The 20029-nt window shown below is 38.7% G+C and overlaps 1 protein-coding gene across 5 annotated transcripts in view; it reads right to left on the bottom strand.

Annotated features, from left to right (window-relative positions):
• Exoc6b (exocyst complex component 6B) overlaps positions 1 to 20029 on the bottom strand; it is a 470758-nt gene that overhangs the window by 159692 nt on the left and 291037 nt on the right. For all 5 annotated transcript variants that reach the window (XM_036180693.1, XM_036180694.1, XM_036180697.1 and 2 more), the window contains one exon: positions 120 to 261. In XM_036180693.1, the coding sequence (XP_036036586.1) occupies positions 120 to 261 (142 nt within the window). The remainder of the gene's footprint in view (positions 1 to 119; positions 262 to 20029) is intronic.

Here is a 20029-nt window from a genome sequence, read left to right as displayed (position 1 = left end):
GAGGCCAGCCTGGTCTACAAAGCGAGTTCCAGGAAAGGTGCAAAACTACACAGAGAAACCCTGTCTCAAAAAACCAAAAAAAAAAAAAAAAAAAAAACCAACAGGGTTCACTGACTTACGTTCACATTCTCTGACATCCAGGTTGAACTGCTGCAATGCTCCCAAAGTGAGCTGCCTTACTTCCGCTTCCAGCAACAGTTGCATCAAGGATGTGGCTAAATGCTTGCAAGCTGACATACAGGCTGTCTGGGCCACCTTTCCCTGAAATATAAACATGTAAACCAGAAAGTTAGTGGGTTAAGATGAAATGCCATCTAAATCTATTTATTCATTTGGTAATTTATTTAAGACAGCAGCTCACATATCTCAGGATAGCTTTGTACTTGCTATGTAGACAAGGATGACCTTGAATTTCTAACCTTACTGTCTCAACCTCACAAATGTTGGGGTTGTAGGTGGGCACCACCATGCCTAGGTTATGGGGTGCTGGGGTTAAATTGAGGTCTTTGTGCATTCAAGACAAGCACTCTATCAACAGTGGATATCCTCAGACATTAAAGTTTAAATAACTTACTCTATTCTTCAGTTAGGAACTTCTTTAAGGTTCTCCCTATCACAATACTCATATATCTAATAGCCTTGGAATTAAGCATATGTTAACATCAATTATTTTAAATAGTGACTCCAATTCCACCAATCATGGTAATTAGAACAGTAAGCTATATTCACAAATCCCAACTATGGAGCCAAGAAAAATATTTTAAAAATTTAACAGTAGAGAAGCAATATTCAAAAATGGGAAGTAAACTGAGACAGAGTGTTACAAGGGGAATAAATCTGAAAAAGTCTCTTCTAAAAAAATTCTTTTTAAATTCTAGCAAGTCCCTAGATATAAGCCAGTACTTACTGCTCTATGACTTGCCAGTAAATTCAAAACAAAAATGGCTTCCAAAATGTAATTAAAAGGTTGGATTTTGTTTTCTTAGATTTACAAATGTTGAGATTTACAAATGAATTCTAAGCTAATTTTAAAAACAGGTTTAAAATGAATACTATTTTAATATGAAATATTCAAAATACTTAGATATTCACTAATAATGCAAACACAGTTTGTGCACCTAGATGACACCATTAATTGCTGTCCTACTTTGCATCAGAAGTGGCCACTATCAGTATTAGGTTATGTACACTGTAAGCACAATTCTGAGGGATGGAGTATGGCTCAATGATAGACCACTTGTCTAATGGTGCTTGAGGCCTTGGGATCCATCTCTAGCACCACAAAGAGGAAAAAAGAAATGCTATTATAATAAATATATGTAGCCACATCTATGCCACACTTCCCTTATTAAGGATCCTGTCTCTTTTTCCTTGTTCTCCCTCTCTGTTCTTGATCCAGCTGGGATCTCCCTCTCCCCTAAGCTCTCTTTCCCTCGATCCTTGCCCTTCATTACCCCCTCCCTCACGTCTAGTTTGCTCATGTAGATCTCATCCATTTCTCTGTCATTGGGCGATCCCTGTGTCTTTCTTAGGGTCCTCTCATCCAATGACTGATGGAAGCAGATGCAGAGATCCATGGCCAGGCCCCAGGGAGTCAAATTGGCGAGAAAGAGGAGGGATTGTATGATTGAGAAATGTTGAGACCATGATTGGAAAAAGCACAGGGACAAACAGCCAAACTAGTGGAAACACATGAACTATGAACCAATAGCTGAGGAGCTCCCAACTGAATCATGCCCTCTAGATAAGTGAGACAGTTGATTAGCTTGAACTGTTTGGGAGACCCCTAGGCAGTGGGATTGGGACCTGTCCTTAGTGCATGAGTTTGCTGTTTGGAGCCTGGGGCCTATACAGGGACACTTTGCTCAGCCTGAGTGAAGGAAGGAGGGGACTGGACATGCCTGGACTGAATCTACCAGGCTGAACTGAATCCCCAGGGGAGACCTTGCCCTGGAGGAAATGGGAATGGAGAGTGGGCTAGGGAAAGGGAAGGGGGCGGGAGAAGGAAGGACAGGGGAATCTGTGGCTGATATGTAAAATTATGTAAAATTAAATTAAATTATAAATTAAAAAAAAAAGGATCCTGTCATAGTCTGCTATTGAATGAGATTCTTTTGGATTACATCCTTAAGCTTTCTTCCTCCTTAAACAGGAAATTATGAACCCTTCTTTCCCCCAATTATATGAATGTGGAGGTTCAAATCATCTCCCTTATAGTGATACCTTAGGCCAATGCTTAACTTAGGCTCTAACTTTCTACTGTTTTGGTGTCTTTACTGAAGGTTTGGGGAGAAGTGGAATCTGAACATTTCCCTTCTTTGTATGAAATCTGGTAACTGCTCACCTTCTACACATTGGCAGTTTTGTGTCTTACTGTGGATATTGATCTGTATAAATAAAATGCTGATTGGCTAGTAGCCAGGCAGGAAGTATAGGTGGGACAAGGAGAGAGGAGAATTCTGAGAAGTGGAAGGTGAAGGCAGAGAGATACGGCCAGCCACTGCCATGTAAGATGTAAGGTAAGGTACAAGATGTAAGGTACTGGTAAGCCACGAGCCACGTAGCAAATTATAGATTAATAGAAATGGGCTAAATATAAGAGTAAGAGCTAGACAATGGTAGGTCTGAGCTAATGGCCAAGCAGTTTAAATAATATGAATGTCTGTGTGTTTATTTATAAGTGGGTTGTTGGACTAATAGGGCTTGGCGAGGGCTGGAGAGAAGCTCTCCAAATACAAATGGCACCCAACATGGGGCTAGAGTTTCCACCTAAAACCTGAGAAAAAAGATTCTAAAATGGAGCTAAAAACAGCTTCCTAGTTGTTTCTCTCAAGTTAGTGGCAGCCTACTGGTTTGAGCTACTATGGTGGGTTCCTGGTGTGTGCTTCTGACCTGCAGTGTGGCGGGAATGAGGAATCTACAAGCAGCACTTTATTCTGCTGCATGGTGGATTTAGCCTTTGCTAGTTAAAAAAAAAGGGGGGGGGGTTCTGGACTATGCACTGCTTTGATAGAACTGCTTCTGATAACTGATGGTACACATCGCTCCAGACCCACAGCTGGTGGTAAACTGTACCACTGCCACTTTGGGAAGCTGAGGTGGGCGGAGCCAACAGCCACAGTGGCATTTCAGTCTTACAAAGATCTGATTTATGTTGTCTTTAAAATTTTTAACTACAAAAAAAGATTTGATCATAAAAGCTGTTGAGTTAAACAAATATGTAAATTTTAAAGGTACCTTGACTTCAAAATTTGGATATAAGGATATGTTACTTTGGAAAAGAGTCTCTTCTTTTGTTTCCACAAAAAGCCAGAGGGTATGGATTTGTTCCAGATTAAGATACATCAGGTTTGACCAGCCAAGACCACCTAAAAGGTCTCCAATGACAACAGAGCCCAGATGATCCAACATCAAGAATGGTTTCAAGGCAACTGGCTCAGAGGTTTACCCTCACGAACTACTCCATAATCCTAAAATTTTCTTTATGTCCCCATCAGATACAGAGACCCCCTCCAGCAGGAAATAGTAAAAAAAGACTACGCCCAATTTCCCAAAATTATCAAGCTGGCTTTGGAGATGGAATTGGCTCACTCCTTCTCTAAAACCAGACATATTGCTAAAACAAAAGGTTAAGAGATTTTTATGTCCTAAATCAGAAGAGCCCTCTGGTGCGGGACAGAGAAAAACCAATATTTTTATTTAAAGGACATTGATTATAAATGTGATCTCTTTCTAAAGAAAAAAAGGGGATATTATATAGATATAATAGGATGAAAGGGTAGATTAAGGAACTTACTTCTAAAGAACAACAACTTGTTTAAAATGTTTCACATTGGTATAGATTTTAGTCTATTGATACAAACTTAAAGTTAATTTTGTTATACTGTGTGTATATTTCTACTCTTGTTTAAGGTATTATGTTTATATAGCTCATTTTAAATTGTAATGGATAATTAAAAATAGAGTAATAATTAGTCATCTATGATAATCATACTCGTTAGTTAAGCCATGTTAGTTAAGTCTTCTAGGTATACACAAAGATATTTCAGATAGATAGGTAATCTTCAAATACTTCAAAGACCTACAAAATATGGCATTTAAAATATTTTTAAAATTTAGACTTTCTGGACAGTGAGACATGTCTGCTCCTGGCAACACCGATTTACCGATTTACTTCAGAGAGGAGAATGGGCATTGAAGACACTTGATATCTTATCTTCACCCTGGCAAAAATAGCCATTTGGGCAAGAAACTGTTGTTGCCTGGACTGCTTGATCAACTGGACATGCAGGATCCATAGAAAGGTGACCACTAAACTTTGCTTGACAAAATGGTCCTTCAGGTTCCTGCTTCTCAGAGGAAACTGCCAGACATTCTGGGCAATGAGAGAAGTGACCAAGAGACTCTAGCCCTGTGGGCTGAAGGCAAATGCCCCAACATTACAAAGGAACATTAGGTGACTGTCCAGGCTGCCAGCTGTCTCTGTCTACCCTACAAGACTCCCGAAAGTTGTTTGCATCCTTCTCCTGGTTCTCAGGTAATATTATATCCTTCTGAGGTCTTTGATGTGGTTGAAGACTAGGCAGTTATAATTTCCTCAGTTATGATAAAAGGTAAGTTAGATATAAAAACCTCAGATTCACAAATACAAGATAGATAGGATATCTTCCTTAATATTGTAACTATAATTCTTGCTTAATAATTGTTTTGATATATGTAATTTTGCTATGTAAAAGTTAAAACCTTCTTTAAAAAAAAAGGGGGGGAAGTGCTGTGGATATTGATCTGTATAAATAAAATGATGATTGGCCAGTAGCCAGGCAGGAAGTATAGGCGGGACAAGGAGAGAGGAGAATTCTGGGAAGTGGAAGGCGAAGGCAGAGAGATAAGGCCAGCCACTGCCATGACAAGATGTAAGGTACTGGTAAGCCACGTGGCAAAGTATAGATTAATAGAAATGGGCTAAATGTAAGAGTAAGAGCTAGACAATGGTAGGCCTGAGCTAATGGCCAAGCAGTTTAAATAATATGAATGTCTATGTGTTTATTTTATAAGTGGGTTGTTGAACTAATAGGGCTTGGCGGGGACTGGAGAGAAGCTCTCCAACTACAGTGTCTGTTTATTGTTTTGTTTGCCTGATCTCACAGATTTCACTTCACATGTGGAAAAAGTAGCCTCAACTTCCCAAGGATCCCAATGCTTATTTCTCACTCTATTCCTCAAGATGGCTTCTTCAACACTAAACTACTTCCTTGAACCAAGCAGTCACTTTGTTCCAAGCTCTGGCCATGGTCATCTTAGACCAACAGTACTGCCATTCTTCAGGGTTGAACAGCAGGGGCTCTGATCATTTTCTTTCTCTGGGATAACCACCCTGCACTGCCAGCTGTGCAACAGAAAGCATCTAGTCTAGGACTCAAGGTCAAGGCTGCTACTAGTTACTGTATCATGATTAGCAATGGGTATCTCATCTTTTTTTCTGTAATATACTAAGTATATATTAATAACTATATAGGGATAATCTTATTTTTCTTCAAAATTTCTAAGTTTCAGTTATTATCCTCTGACCCCATCACATCTGTAAGAATTCCACTACTATTTGTACTACCGACAATGTACCTTTGTTCCCTATCAGCTTTTAAAAAAGAGACTTTTTTTTCTTCTTCAGAGATAGGGTTTCTCTGTATAATTGCCCTCCCTGGCTATTCTGGAACTCACTTTGTAGACTAAACTCACAAAGATCTACATCTTTTTGTATCTTAAAACACAGGGTTTCATGTAGACTAGGCTGATCTCAAACTAACTATTAAACTGAGGAGTGGTCTTGCATTCTTGATCCTCATGTCTCTACTGCCCAAATACAGGATTACAGACATGTAATACCACACACACTTTAGGCAGTGACAGGAATGAACCCAGGGCTTCATGTGTGCTCGGTAAGCATTCTATACCAATTGAGCTACATTCCAGCTCCACTAAGATTTCTTTTTCTCTACATTTAACATCAGTAACCTCACCATTATTTATCTACAAAAAAAAATGTTCTTTCAATGTACTACACGTTTCTATGACCTTCAGAATTTGGAGTAAGGCATCTTTGCTGTGGGATGTCTTTCTGTATGCTGTGAATATGTGTTGCTCTGATTCATTAATAAATAAAGCTATATTGGCCTATTTCAAGTCAGCTTAAAGGCAGGCAGGAAATGCAAGCAGATAAACAGGAAGAGATAGAGAGGGTTTGGAAAGAGATGCCAGCCAGCCACCCAAAGAGCAAGATGCCAGCAGACCGGTAAAGCCACGGAACATGTGGCAAAACACAGATTAATTTAATGGGCTAATTTAAAATATAAGCGCTAGCTAGCAAGAAGCTTGAGTCATAGGCCATGGCCATACACTTCATAATTAATATAAGCCTCTGTATGTTTATTTGGGTCTGAGAGGCTGCAGGACCAGGCAAGACACAGGAAAACTTTTGAGTACACATCTTCTCTAGTATGGAGGCACCTTGAGCACCATTTCCTTGAATGATGCTTTTGTACTGCCATCTCTCTTTCCTCTCCCAAAACACTGAGAGTATACAGGCCTACAAGGCCCACGTAGACACGGTGTGATAGTTTGAATGTAATCAGCTCCCATAATCTTATAGGCACTATTAGGAGGTGTGGCTTTGTTGAAGTGGGTCTGGCCTCGTTGGAGAAAGCATGTAATTGTGGGGATGGACTTTGAGGTTTACTATGCCTAGGATACTGCCTAGTGTCTCACTCAACTTCCTATTGCCTGCATGATTTAGGACTCTCGGCTACATCTGCCTGCATGCTGCCAAGTTCCCCAACATAATGATAATGGATTGAACCTCTGAACCTGTAAGTGAGCCACCCCAATTAAATGTTTTAACTTTATAAGAGTTGCCATGGCCATGGAGTCTCTTCACAGCAATAGAAACTCTAAGACACTGAGTTGCATGTTGGGTTTTATCTATAATACACTCAGCAGAAAACATCTTTGAAATCTCAATCTTTTTGAGGGCTAGTGATATGTGACATTGTTCTTTTGAGATGCTGGACAGCAGTGATACAGCAGTGATAATGGCTACCCACAGACACAGAATATCAAGAGCCAACAGTATACAATGCTCTACTTGCCTTCAATGTGTTAGATGCACTGTCAACTTCCTACTAGATTTGTTAGGATATATTCTCATTTGGTGAATAAAATGGACCTTAGACCTTTCAACTATTTTCCACAAATTTCCATTTTCTCTGTGTATGCTTGGGAGGTGGGAGGGAAGAGATTTTTTTTCTGTTTCTTTTTCCTCCTACTTTTTCTAGTTTTGGATAATATCTTGGGATATGGTCAAGGCTAGCTCAAATTTGCATTCCCATTTCACCTACCAAGTAGCACTACCACTTTCAGCTAATCTAGGTGCTTTCTACAGATTTGACCTTAAATTTATTCATCTTAAACTAAGCTTTGAGTTTACTGTTGTACTGGATAATTTTGTGTGTCAACTTGACATCAAGATAGAGTCATTAGAGAGGCAGGAGCTTCAGTTGAGGAAATGCCTCCATGAGATCTAGCTGTAAGGCATTTTCTCAATTACTGATCAATGGAGGAGGGCCTAGCCCATGGTGGGTGGTGCCATCCCTGTGTTGGTAGTCCTGAGTTCTATAAGAAAGCAGGCTGAGTAAGCCAAAGAAAGCAAGCCCATAAGCAGCACCCCTCGATGGCCCATCAGTTCCTTCCTCCAGGTTCTCGCCCTGTTTGAATTCCTGTCCTGGCTTCCTTCAGTGATGAACAGCAATGTGGATGTGTAAGCCAAATAAATACTTTCCTCCTCAACTTGTTTTTTGGTCATGGTGTTTTGTTGCAGCCACAGAAACCGTAACCAAGACAATTGTTCAATGTATTTAATGTACCTTTTAAAATTCATGTAATAAAAGCAGTTGCAGTAATGTACATCTGTAATCCTAACATTCAAGGATTAGAAGACTAGGGTTTGAAGCCAGCCTGGTGTAAGATACCCCTTTTACTCCCATTGAATCTTTAATCTCAGATTTACTATTTTAGAATGAACAATGAATCTTAATCCTGTTCAAATAACCCATCTTTTTTGGTATTTTGTCCATTTTTCCTACTGTGGTGGTTTGAAAGAAAATGACCCTCAAAAAGAGTGGCACTACCAGGAGGTATGGCTTTGTTGGAGGTGTGGCCTTGTTGGGAGAAGCGTGTCACTGTTGGGGGCAAGCTTTGAGGTCTCATATATGCTCATGCTTCACTCAGTGTGCCACAAAGACTAGTTCCTGTTGTATAGTGATATTTTATTTGTATTGAAATGTGATTTTATTTGTATGTCAATAAAGTTGCCTTGAGGTCAGAGCAAGCCAGAGCAGAAGCCGAGAAGTAGTGGGGCACGCCCTTAATCCCAGCAATTGGGAGGCAGAGCTAGGCGGATCTCTGTGTGTTCAAGGACACAGCCAGCATAGCAGACACACGCCTTTAATTTCAATACCAACCATAGAAGACCTGGAGGTCTGTACAAACAGGCAGTGACGAGGAGGTCATGTGGCTGGGTTACAACCAATGAGGGAGGAGAACAGAAAGTCTTTAAATAGACAGGACGCACAGAAGTAGGTCTCTTGCGGAGAGGAGGAACCGCAGAAGCAGTGAAGGGTAAGGTTTTCTGCTTTGGCTCTGACCTCGTGGTTTTTAACTCTGCAACTGGCTCTGTGTTTCTTATTTAACAAGCAGGATACATCTACAATTGGCGCCCAACGTGGCAAGAATTCATTAAAAAACCGCTTGCCTTGGCAGTGGGTCCGGCTTCCCGCCTGGGCGGGCCTGCCTCCCTAGCTCCGGCTTAGCCCTGGTCTAACCCAGGCCTAGCTCAGCTTAGGACTCAGGCGCTGCAGCTGGAGTTACTTGCTTAAAAAGCCAGTGCTACAAACAACTCAGGCCTGCGGTAGCTACCGCTAAATTGCAGGAGCTACACACAACTGCAGATAGGCTGCTTTTGGCTGAAACGCCAGCGCACGTGGTCGGTCGGAGGTTAAGGAAGCCAGAGCCCAGGCTCGACTCCGCTCAGACCAGAACATTGAAGCGGCTGGATTCAAGATTTTAGCCAGAACTTGGCTACGCTTTCTTGCTTTCTCTCTCTCTCTCTGGATTCCCACCTCGGACGCTAGGTAGCTGTTTGGAAATTCCCTCGGATTTTTACTGTTCTGCGCAGAATTGGTAAGTCATTTATATCAGATATTTTAAAGGAAACTATTTAAAAGAGATTTTTTTTCCACATTAAAAAAAAATGGGTTTTATGTGTACATTGGAAGAAAATTGGGCTTTGTTTGAAATTTTAGGCAGTATGGTAATGGAACAACTATATGAGAAGATTAATGTTGATCGAATTATGTACATTATTATTCTTCTTATCCTTATTTTACAATTTAAAAAGACAGTCAATTTAAGTGCCAGGATAAAAATTTTAGAAAAACTTGTTAAACCTGTTAAAATGAATTATAGAGAAATTCAGATTCAGACAGAAGAAATTAACAGTGAAGTTGTTTCAGGATTGGATTATAAGGTTACAGAAAGAAAGCCTGTTTTCACACAATCACCCTTAATTTATCCGGTAACCATACAACAGCAGCCTGGTCAAATGACTACACAAAATATTTGGACTCCAGTTGAAATGTTAGACTTACGAAGGTTTAAGGAGGCAATAGTATCTTATGGCATGCATTCTCCATATGTAAAACAAATGTTAAACTCCTGGTCGACTTATAATAGAATTATACCACAGGACTGGCGGGAGCTGGCACAGGCGGTTCTAGAACCCGGACAGCAGCTCCAGTGGCAAATGTGGTTCAAACAGGAAGCTAAAACCATAGCAAAACAATGTAGTGATAGAGGTATACAAATCTTCCAGGATCAGCTTGTTGGAGAAGGCCAATATGCTGCAGTACAAACACAATGTTTATATGATATGCAAACTCTAATTCTATGTCGAATGGCAGCCATGAATGCATGGGACAGAGTTGAGGAACCAGGGAAGAAAACTGAGTCATTTACAAAGGTTATACAGGGCCCAAAAGAATCTTTCACAGATTTCTTACAAAGATTGACTTCAGCAGTAAAGAGAATGGTCCCAAATTCAGAAGCTAGCCAGATAATAATTGAATCTTTGGCTTTTGAGAATGCAAATGAAGCATGCAAGAGAATAATCAGGCCGTTAAAGGCGAGATCTGCACCCCTGGAAGATTGGATTAGAGACACGGTTAATGTTGAGGCTCATGATCATGATAATATGTGGGTAGGAGAAGCAATTTCAAGAGGTTTGAGGAATGTTAGATGTTTTGGTTGTGGAAAGCAAGGACATTTGAAAAGGGACTGTAAACAGGGCACTTCTAGAAACAATGTTTCTTCAAGGAACAATGGCAACAGAATGCCCCTTCCTTCAGGAGTATGTAGAAGGTGTGGTAAGGGAAGACATTGGACCAATGAATGTAGATCAACAAGGGACAGACAAGGTAATACTTTGCCTCAGTCTTTGGGAAACTCCCAGAGGGGCCTCAGGCAGGCCCCTACAGTGAATCCAGTTCAGACCTTTCCTGCAATCATAGAGGAGGCCCCTACTCAGAGCAGTTAAATAACCAAATGCCTATTGGAATAAACCAGGCTACTCAGAGTAATGGAACAACTGAGACAGAGAGAACAGAAAATTCAGGAGAGACCATAAAGAAAATTTTTTGGCAAACTTCTATAAATGAACAAAGACCACAATTAACAATAAAAATAAATGGTGTTTTGTTGTCTGGTCTGGTAGACACAGGTGCTGATGTTACCATAATTGCACCAGAATTTTGGCATCCATCTTGGCCTCTTCAGGAGGTAAATGTTCAACTGTTAGGAATTGGAACATTATCTCAAGTTAAACAGAGTGCAAGATGGCTCGAATGTATAGGCCCAGAAGGACAGAGAGGCAGATTAAAACCATATGTGGCTAACATAGCCATGAACCTGTGGGGTCGAGACCTGTTACAACAATGGAATACTCAGATTAACATCCCTCCAACCTCAGAAATAAATAATAAACTAGCACATGTTTCTGAGAGAAATATTAGAAGGTATTATTCTAATGAGTGGTCACCAGCCATCCATATTATACAAGAACAGGGCAGAAAAACTGATGATCTTCCAAAGGCACCAACAGCTCTACCTTTAAAATGGTTAACTGACAAGCCTGTATGGGTTCATCAATGGCCTTTAACAACAGAGAAACTCCAGGCTTTAGAAGAGCTGGTAGAAGAACAGTTAAATGCTCAGCATATTGAAGAATCTACTAGCCCATGGAATTCTCCTGTATTTGTTATTAAAAAGAAATCTGGTAAATGGAGAATGGTAACAGACCTTAGAGCGATTAACAAAGTAATTCAGCCAATGGGCTCTCTACAATCTGGAATTCCTTTGCCTACTCTGTTACCTAAAGGATGGCCTCTCATAGTTATTGATTTAAAAGACTGTTTCTTTTCAATACCCCTACAAGAAAAAACAGAGAAAGATTTGCTTTCACAGTGCCTACTTACAATAATTCTCAACCGGTTAGAAGATTTCAATGGAGAGTCCTCCCACAGGGAATGTTGAATAGTCCAACCCTGTGCCAATATTTTGTACAACAGCCCTTAGAAGTGATACGTAAAAAATTTCCTAAATCTATAATTTATCATTATATGGATGATATTTTACTAGCTGACTCAAGTGCAGATACTTTAGAAAGAATGTTTGAAGAAGTAAAGAAAATATTGCCTGGCTGGGGATTACAAATTGCTCCTGAAAAGATACAAAGAGGAGATTCTATTAATTATTTAGGATATAAAATAGAGCTACAAAAAATTAGACCTCAAAAGGTACAAATTAGGAGAGATCGCCTACAGACTCTTAATGACTTTCAAAGATTATTTGGGGACATTTCTCATCTACGAACTATTGTTGGGGTAAAAAATGATGAACTGAATAATTTGTTCAAAACCTTAGAAGGTGACAAGGACTTAAATAGTCCAAGAGAATTATCACCTGAAGCTGAGAAAGAATTGGCCTTGGTAGAAAAAAAAGTACATGAAGGACATGTAGATCGTATTGATCCAAAGCTGGATTGCATTTTGGTTATTTTACCTTCTAGGCATTCTCCTACAGGAATATTAATGCAGAGAGAAGATATTATATTAGAATGGATATTTTTACCAAATAAACCAAATAAAAAATTAAAAACTTATGTGGAAAAAATCTCTGACTTAATTTTGAAAGGAAAATTGAGACTTCGTCAATTAGCAGGAATAGACCCAGCAGAAATTGTTGTACCTTTAACTAAAGAGGACATTGAAAAATTATGGACAGAAAGTGAACCTTGGCAAAGAGCTTGCAGTAATTTTTTGGGAGAAATTAACAGCAAATATCCTAAAAGCAATAGAATTGATCTTATAAAGAGAGCTGATTGGATCTTGCCTCGAATTGTACGTGAAAAACCCATATCTGGAGTTCGGACATTTTATACAGATGCCAACAAGCAAGGAAAGGCAGGTTACAAATCAGAAAATTTAAGTAAAGTGGTTCAAAGTCCTTATAATTCAGTTCAAAAATCAGAATTGTATGCTATTCTGTTGGTATTAATGGATTTTTCAGAACCTCTCAATATAGTTACTGACTCTCAGTATGCTGAAAGAGTGGTATTACATATTGAGACTGCAGAATTTATCCCTGATGCTTCAGAATTAACTTCACTATTTATTCAATTACAAGATACAATCAGGGAAAGGAGTCATCCTTTATATATAACTCACATCCGATCCCATACTGGTCTGCCAGGCCCTCTAGCACAAGGTAATGATGAGATTGATAAATTATTGATAGGAAATGTGCTGGAGGCCTCAGAATTTCATAAGAAACATCATGTCAATAGTAAAGGTTTAAAAAAGGATTTTTCCATAACCTGGCAACAAGCCAAGGAAATTGTAAAGAAATGTCCTACTTGTTCCTTCTACAATCAGACACCATTACCAGCAGGATGTAACCCAAAGGGTACTCAGAGGAATGAAATCTGGCAGATGGATGTGTTTCACTTTGCAGAATTTGGAAAATTGAAATATGTACACCATACTATTGATACTTATTCAGGATTTCAATGGGCAACTGCTTTGAGTTCTGAAAAAGCTGATTCTGTAATCACTCATTTGCTAGAAGTTATGGCCATCATGGGTATACCTGCACAAATTAAAACTGACAATGCTCCAGCATATGTCTCTATTAAAATGAAACAGTTTTTTGCTTATTATAATATAAAGCATATTACAGGTATACCACATAATCCTACAGGCCAAGCAGTTATAGAAAGATCCAACAGAACTCTAAAGGACATGATAAATAAACAAAAAGGGGTAACAAAAACCCCCAGAAATAGACTGCACAATGCTCTACTAACTTTGAATTTTCTCAATGCTAATGAGAAAGGAACAACAGCTGCAGAGAGACATTGGTTAATAGAAAAAACAACAGAATTAAATCAGCCTATATACTTCAAGGATGTGCTGACCTCAGAATGGAAACCAGGGCATGTGTTACGTTGGGGACGAGGTTTTGCTTTTGTTTCTGCAGGAGAAGATAAGCTGTGGGTACCATCAAAACTGATAAAGGTTCGATTTGAACAAGAGAGACCTCTTAATTAGAAGAGGTGATAGTTCATCAACCAACATGACCATCCAGTTTAAACTCACTTATACCATTAATACATGCCTTTTCATTTAATCAGATGTAACTTGCCAAAAGGGGACCTCCCCAAAATTAGTCTTGGGGAAGGGTTTTTGTTTTTGTCTTTTAGGAGAATGAAGGCTAAGGAATCTGAAGAACACTGGACAAATGAGACAACTGGAAAAAAAGGACAAATCATCTGTCCCAGGAAAAAGAGTAAAATGGCCTATTGGTATATCATCTACAAAATTTCATAAATCTTTCTAAATGTTTGTTTCTGCTCTTCTCTAAAAAATTAATACTCTTAGTCTTCTTGTAGTCCCAGTTCAATTAAAGCTCCAAGCTGATTTTGGAGTTGGAGAATGGCTCTCTCCTCCTTTAAACTCAAGCATGTTGTTAAAAAGAAAATGAAAACTCCCTGTATCATACCAGAAGAAAGAGCCATCTTCTGACATGGGACAGGAGAAAAACCAAATTAATTAAGGGACTATTCTATTACTAATCTCAATTCTTTGACTCTATTCTGATTCTTTAAACTTTTCTTAAAGTATGAATTTTATATCAGAATTCACAAGATATATATATATTTTAAACTTTGTTGAGATAATAATGGTCATATGAGTACTAATTAATTTAGAGAAAAGGCTTCGATTAGCTGCCTATACATGTCTTTGTGTTCGAGTCTCTTCAGTTTTCTGCAGGAAATCACGGCCAGGCCTAACATCAAATGAAATCTCCAGGAAGAAGATGGGGCCCCACAACGACAATTCCACGTGGAAAATAATATCACTAAGCTGACAAACATCATCTACAGATCAGCTTTGGACTACAAAGTGCTTAGAGCAATTCTGAGATGGCTAGCTGAGATGATCCAGTTTCAAAGACTGCTTGAACAAGGACTTGAGATAAACCCTGAACTTTGGCATTATGGATAACAAAGAATATAGTTATCTTTCCTAGAATTTGTCAATTAACCCAAAATTTTTCTTTTCAGAATAAAGATAACTTCGCCCATACCCAGCAGGAAGCAATTTTAAGAATTCGACGCCCACATTCCCAAAGGGGTGGTGTGGGGTGGGTGGTTTTTTGGTCTTTTTATGGGTATTGGGTCTGGGATAGTTTTCATTGTTTAGGAGGGTTGGTTACAAGTTGTTGTTAAGGGTTAGGTAAAGGGCTAGGCAAAAGGTGCTTGTTAAAAAAAAAAAAAAAAAAAAAAAAAAAAAAAAGACAATTACTAGTTTTAAATATTTTACATTCAATTGGATTGTTTTATATTGTATACAAATTATTATTATTGAGATTGAGATTGTTAGAATATACCATATACGTATTTCTAATCTTGTTCAAGATATTGTATTTATACCATTCATTTAACAATGTAATTGTAATTTGCTAATCCTTGAATGTTAGTATTACCAACTATTAGGATATATAGAAATGAAAATTAGTGGTTAGACATTACAATTGAACTTGTAGTCATATTAGGTGTGTTGTCAAGATCAAACAGTTATATTTTAGATAGACAGGTCATCTTCAAACCCTTCAGAGATCTACAGAATATGGCATTTAAAATGTTTTAATAACTTAAGAATTTTTCTTTTTTGCTATGACTATGAGACATGACGGCTCCTGGCAGTACCAATCTACTTCAGAGAAAATATGGGCATTGAAGAAACTGCATATGGAACTAACTTTCATTGTTGCAAAAGTCAGCCACTGGACAACAAAGTATCCTTGAATCAACTGCTGACAAACAGGACAGACAGGACATGAAACCAAGGACTACCAATTCTTGCCAAAACAAGTGTGGTTGTGGCTTTAACAAAAGGCATCTTCTGAAGCCAGGACAATATGGCACCATCCCTGAAGTGAATGACCTTTGCAATCTGTAAAAGGTACCATGTCCTTTTCTTTGAAGGCAGCTGAACAGGGAGTGGGCCAATGGCTTCTGATGTGCAATGGAACAGCAGATGAAACAGTTATTCTTGAGGAATAACTAAGCTCACCTCTCTCAATAGTAGAATGGCGTTTAATAGAGAGATGTGGAGAAGAACAGGATGCCAAGATGAAGCCACATATACACAGCCAAGAAAAATGGACAGCTGAATTGAAAAGACATCAATAATTTCCAGAATTTAAAATCCTGAATCATGACATGACACTAATGGAATTCAGGTGTTTCTGGTACATGGACTGCTCTCACCAAATGTGAGGTCAAACTGTTGACCTTGTATACATCTTAGTTCACAAAAGAGTCTGTCAGAAACGCTAAGCCTGTAGGCTGAAGATGATGCCCCAACACTGTGGAGAAACCTCAGGTGACTGTCCAGGTAGCTGGCTGTTTCTGTCAACTCACATTTTTTTTTTGAAGCTGCTTGCATGTACTTCTTGTTTTTATTTTTTATTAGGTAGTATTATTTCCTTCTTGGGTCTCTGAGGGAGTTGAAGATCAGTTAGTTATAGTTATAATTATCTTTGTTAAGGATTTCAGAAAAACTCACTAAGAGCTGTAAGTGTATAAATTTGAAAGACGTTATAAGACAGTTCCGTTAGCTATATAAGTTAGGATAAAAAGTGAATCAGGTACATTCTGGACTTACCAAAATAGGATAGATAATGGAATTATTTTCTCTGAATTTGTCAATTACAAATGGACTAGACATTGTTTAGGTATTTATTGTTTGTATATATGGTATATATAGTTGTTGTACTTTTGTATATAGTTTTTCTTATATTAGTTATAACTTTTTCCTTTTTTTCTTTTTATTAAAATAGAAAAGGGGAAATATAGTGATATTTTATTTGTATTGAAATGTGATTTTATTTGTATGTCAATAAAGTTGCCTTGAGGTCAGAGCAAGCCAGAGCAGAAGCCGAGAAGTAGTGGGGCACGCCCTTAATCCCAGCAATTGGGAGGCAGAGCTAGGCGGATCTCTGTGTGTTCAAGGACACAGCCAGCATAGCAGACACACGCCTTTAATTTCAATACCAACCATAGAAGACCTGGAGGTCTGTACAAACAGGCAGTGACGAGGAGGTCATGTGGCTGGGTTACAACCAATGAGGGAGGAGAACAGAAAGTCTTTAAATAGACAGGACGCACAGAAGTAGGTCTCTTGCGGAGAGGAGGAACCGCAGAAGCAGTGAAGGGTAAGGTTTTCTGCTTTGGCTCTGACCTCGTGGTTTTTAACTCTGCAACTGGCTCTGTGTTTCTTATTTAACAAGCAGGATACATCTACACTGTTGCCTGCAAGATGTAGAATTCTCAGCTACTTCTCTAGAACCATGTCTGCCTGAATGCTGCCATACTCCCTGGCATATTCTCCCCACCATGATGATAATGAACTAAACCTCTAAAACTGTAACTACCACCTCAATTGAATGTTTTCCTTTATAAGACTGCCATGTCTCTTCGCAGCAATAGAAACCCTAAGACACCTACCCTGAAGGTTTGTTGTTGTTGCTTGTTTCTTTGGTTTTCTTTTTACATTAACATCAACATGTGAATCATCTCAAGACCTATACTCATTGACTATGTGAATTTTTATCCTAAGTCAGTTTTTCCTTCTTATTAGCATTTTAGAAAGTTTTGGGTTGTACACATGCCTTGCAGGTGAGATTCTATACAGTCTCCAGATTAACTTCTCAGCCTCAACAGAGTTTGGAATTTTGTTCTAGCAAGCAGCTAGACAGGTTGATTGTCTTGGTTTTGTTAGACTTGTTTTTAACTTTATTATTATGGATCTATGCTCATCTTGTCTTTACTCTTGGGGCCATTTCAGCTAAACAGCATAGCTTTCACTAGCTCTCTCCAGGGACACAATCCTCTATGTATCTGTCTGACAACTTCTGGAATGTCTGCTGAGTTCACAGTCTTCAGCAACAATTATCTTTCCAATCCTGCAAAGTGTCTCTCTGCTTCTGTAGCTTAACACTAGCCAACAATTAAGAGTAACTTAATGAAGTTTGGTGGGTTTGTTTTTTAGGGGGATAAAGTTCTTTCTCTTTTCTCATTTATTTGGTATTCTGCTTATTTAATTATAGTGCCAGTATTATCACAAACATTGACTGAAGCACCTCCTTCATTGGCAATGCTATGATTTCATATTTTCTACAGAATTTACAGTAGTTTGTGACTAAAGAAGTTAAGTCCAACATTAGTGATACACAGCCAGTACCTTAAAAGAATCTTTGTTTTCTTTTTCTTTTAATTTTGTTTTAGTCTTTTTTATTTTATTTTAAAGACAGATTTTTGCTATGTAGTCCGGGCTGGCCTTAAACTTGCACCAATGCTTCTGCCTCAGCCTTCTCAGCAGTAGGATTATAGGAGTGCACTGTTAAAACCAGTAATTGCAGGGTCTCACTATACACCCATGAGGTAGTTTGAATGCAACTGGCCCCCATAATTTCATAGGAAGTGGCATTATTAGGAGTTGTGGCCTTGGTAGAGGAAGTGTGTCACTATAGGGGCAGGCTTTGAGGTTTCCTATGCTCAGGATACTACCTAGTATCTTAGTTAACTTCCTGTTGCCTGCAAGATGAAGGATTCTCAGCTACTACTCCAGCACCACATCTGCCTGCATGCTATCATGCTTCCCATCATGATGATAATGAACTGAATCTCTGAAACTGTAAGTGAGCCCCTTCAATTAAATGTTTTGTTTATAAGAGTTGAGATAGTAATCATGTCTCTTTACAGCAATAGAAACCTCAACTATGACAAGCATAGACTGGCTGCTAACTTGTCAGCCTTCTACTTCTGTCCCCTGGTTGTTGGTATTACAGCATGTGCTACCACACCTGGCTCAGAATCTTTTTAATTTACCAATATACATCAAACCAGGGACGGGAGGGGCAACCCCGTAAGAGTCATTTAAAGAAAGTCTTCAGAGTTAAGTTTCCTGTGTCTAAGCACTAAGCACTCAGTACTTTCCATTACCATTTGGCAAATATTTTTGCTTCATAAAAAATCTGTGTGTCTTTTCAATTAAATTTGACAATAAAGGATGAGGAGTGAAACCATTAATGAGTATACATATATAAACATGTCATAGAACACTGGCTTTTACCTTTTTCTCCATTTTACTATGTGCGAACTAAGATTATTTTAATGATTGAGTTAAAAAAAACTCAATGATATATACAGCACAGTCCCTAGCTTTCACTAAGTGCTCAGCAAGTGCAACACGTTTAAAACTTTTATTCCTACAGTGCTAAAAATGGAAAGTGGTGAAAAAAGCCATTGGGTATATGTTCTTAAAATGTGTTTTATGGATACAGAATATTTTATTGCTCACATCTTCTACAGAAACACATGAATTTCTTCCTTTAAACCAAGTAATTCTGTCTACAGAAAAAAAGGAAAATGCACTTCCTTCTGAAGCAAATCAAGGTAAGCATGCAATTAAATGCTAAATTGAGTAGAGTAAATTTTAAACCCTATCTGATTTTAGAAGAAAGGGTTATAAGGCCAAAGTAGTTACAGAAGCTTCACAAGAGTGGTGGGATCACTGGGGGAGCCTCATCATATTCCAAGCACATTGGACATTTCCTCAACTGACTTACAAGTCAAAATAAAAGTAACACAAAGTGTTCTAAAAAGAGCAACTACTGCATTCTGGGCTTCCACAGAATGAATCCTCCCAGCAAACCACAAAAACTTCCTTTCTCTCTAACTCCTGTTCAGGTTACAGGTCAATTTCCTTCAGCCTACCCATTAACACAGAAATGTTTTTAAAAGTATTCGGCCACTGTTGTGATTGCCATTTTACCGGATGGCAACCTAGATGCCAACAAAGCAGACCCAAATATTAATGAGGAAAAGGTCATGATGAGGTAATCTCCAAGGTTCTACTGGTTCCTGTTCTTTGACCCTATCCAATTCCCCTTGCCCTTTCTCCAGGCCTCTTTCTACATACATTTACAATCATGGGCTCATTTTCAAGAGACACCCTTTGGACTGTAATTTCACTTGAAATGTGTTTCAAGTGAAGGACTCCCAGATGCCAGATAGCAACCCAAGGGTGACCAGCAGACACAAGAGTTCCCAATAAAAAGGAAGAGGAAAACCCACTAAAACCCAACTCTGATTTTGAAATTTGACTTTTAACTACTAGAACATGCGTAAGAGGAGGAAAATAAGAAACCCCTCTTTCAAATTTTCCTACAAGCTATCTAATAAAGTGACAAAGCAGAGCATATTAAAATATTAACCAAAGCTTCCAGGAAAACCTGTATAATCTCAATTGTTTATTCAAGACATTTACAAACCTCATAAAAAATTAAGTGGGTTTGG

Source organism: Onychomys torridus, chromosome 3, assembly GCF_903995425.1.
Source record: "Onychomys torridus chromosome 3, mOncTor1.1, whole genome shotgun sequence".
In the NCBI taxonomy this organism is placed as follows: Eukaryota; Metazoa; Chordata; class Mammalia; order Rodentia; family Cricetidae; genus Onychomys; species Onychomys torridus.
This window is presented reverse-complemented; position numbering and strand designations above follow the sequence as displayed.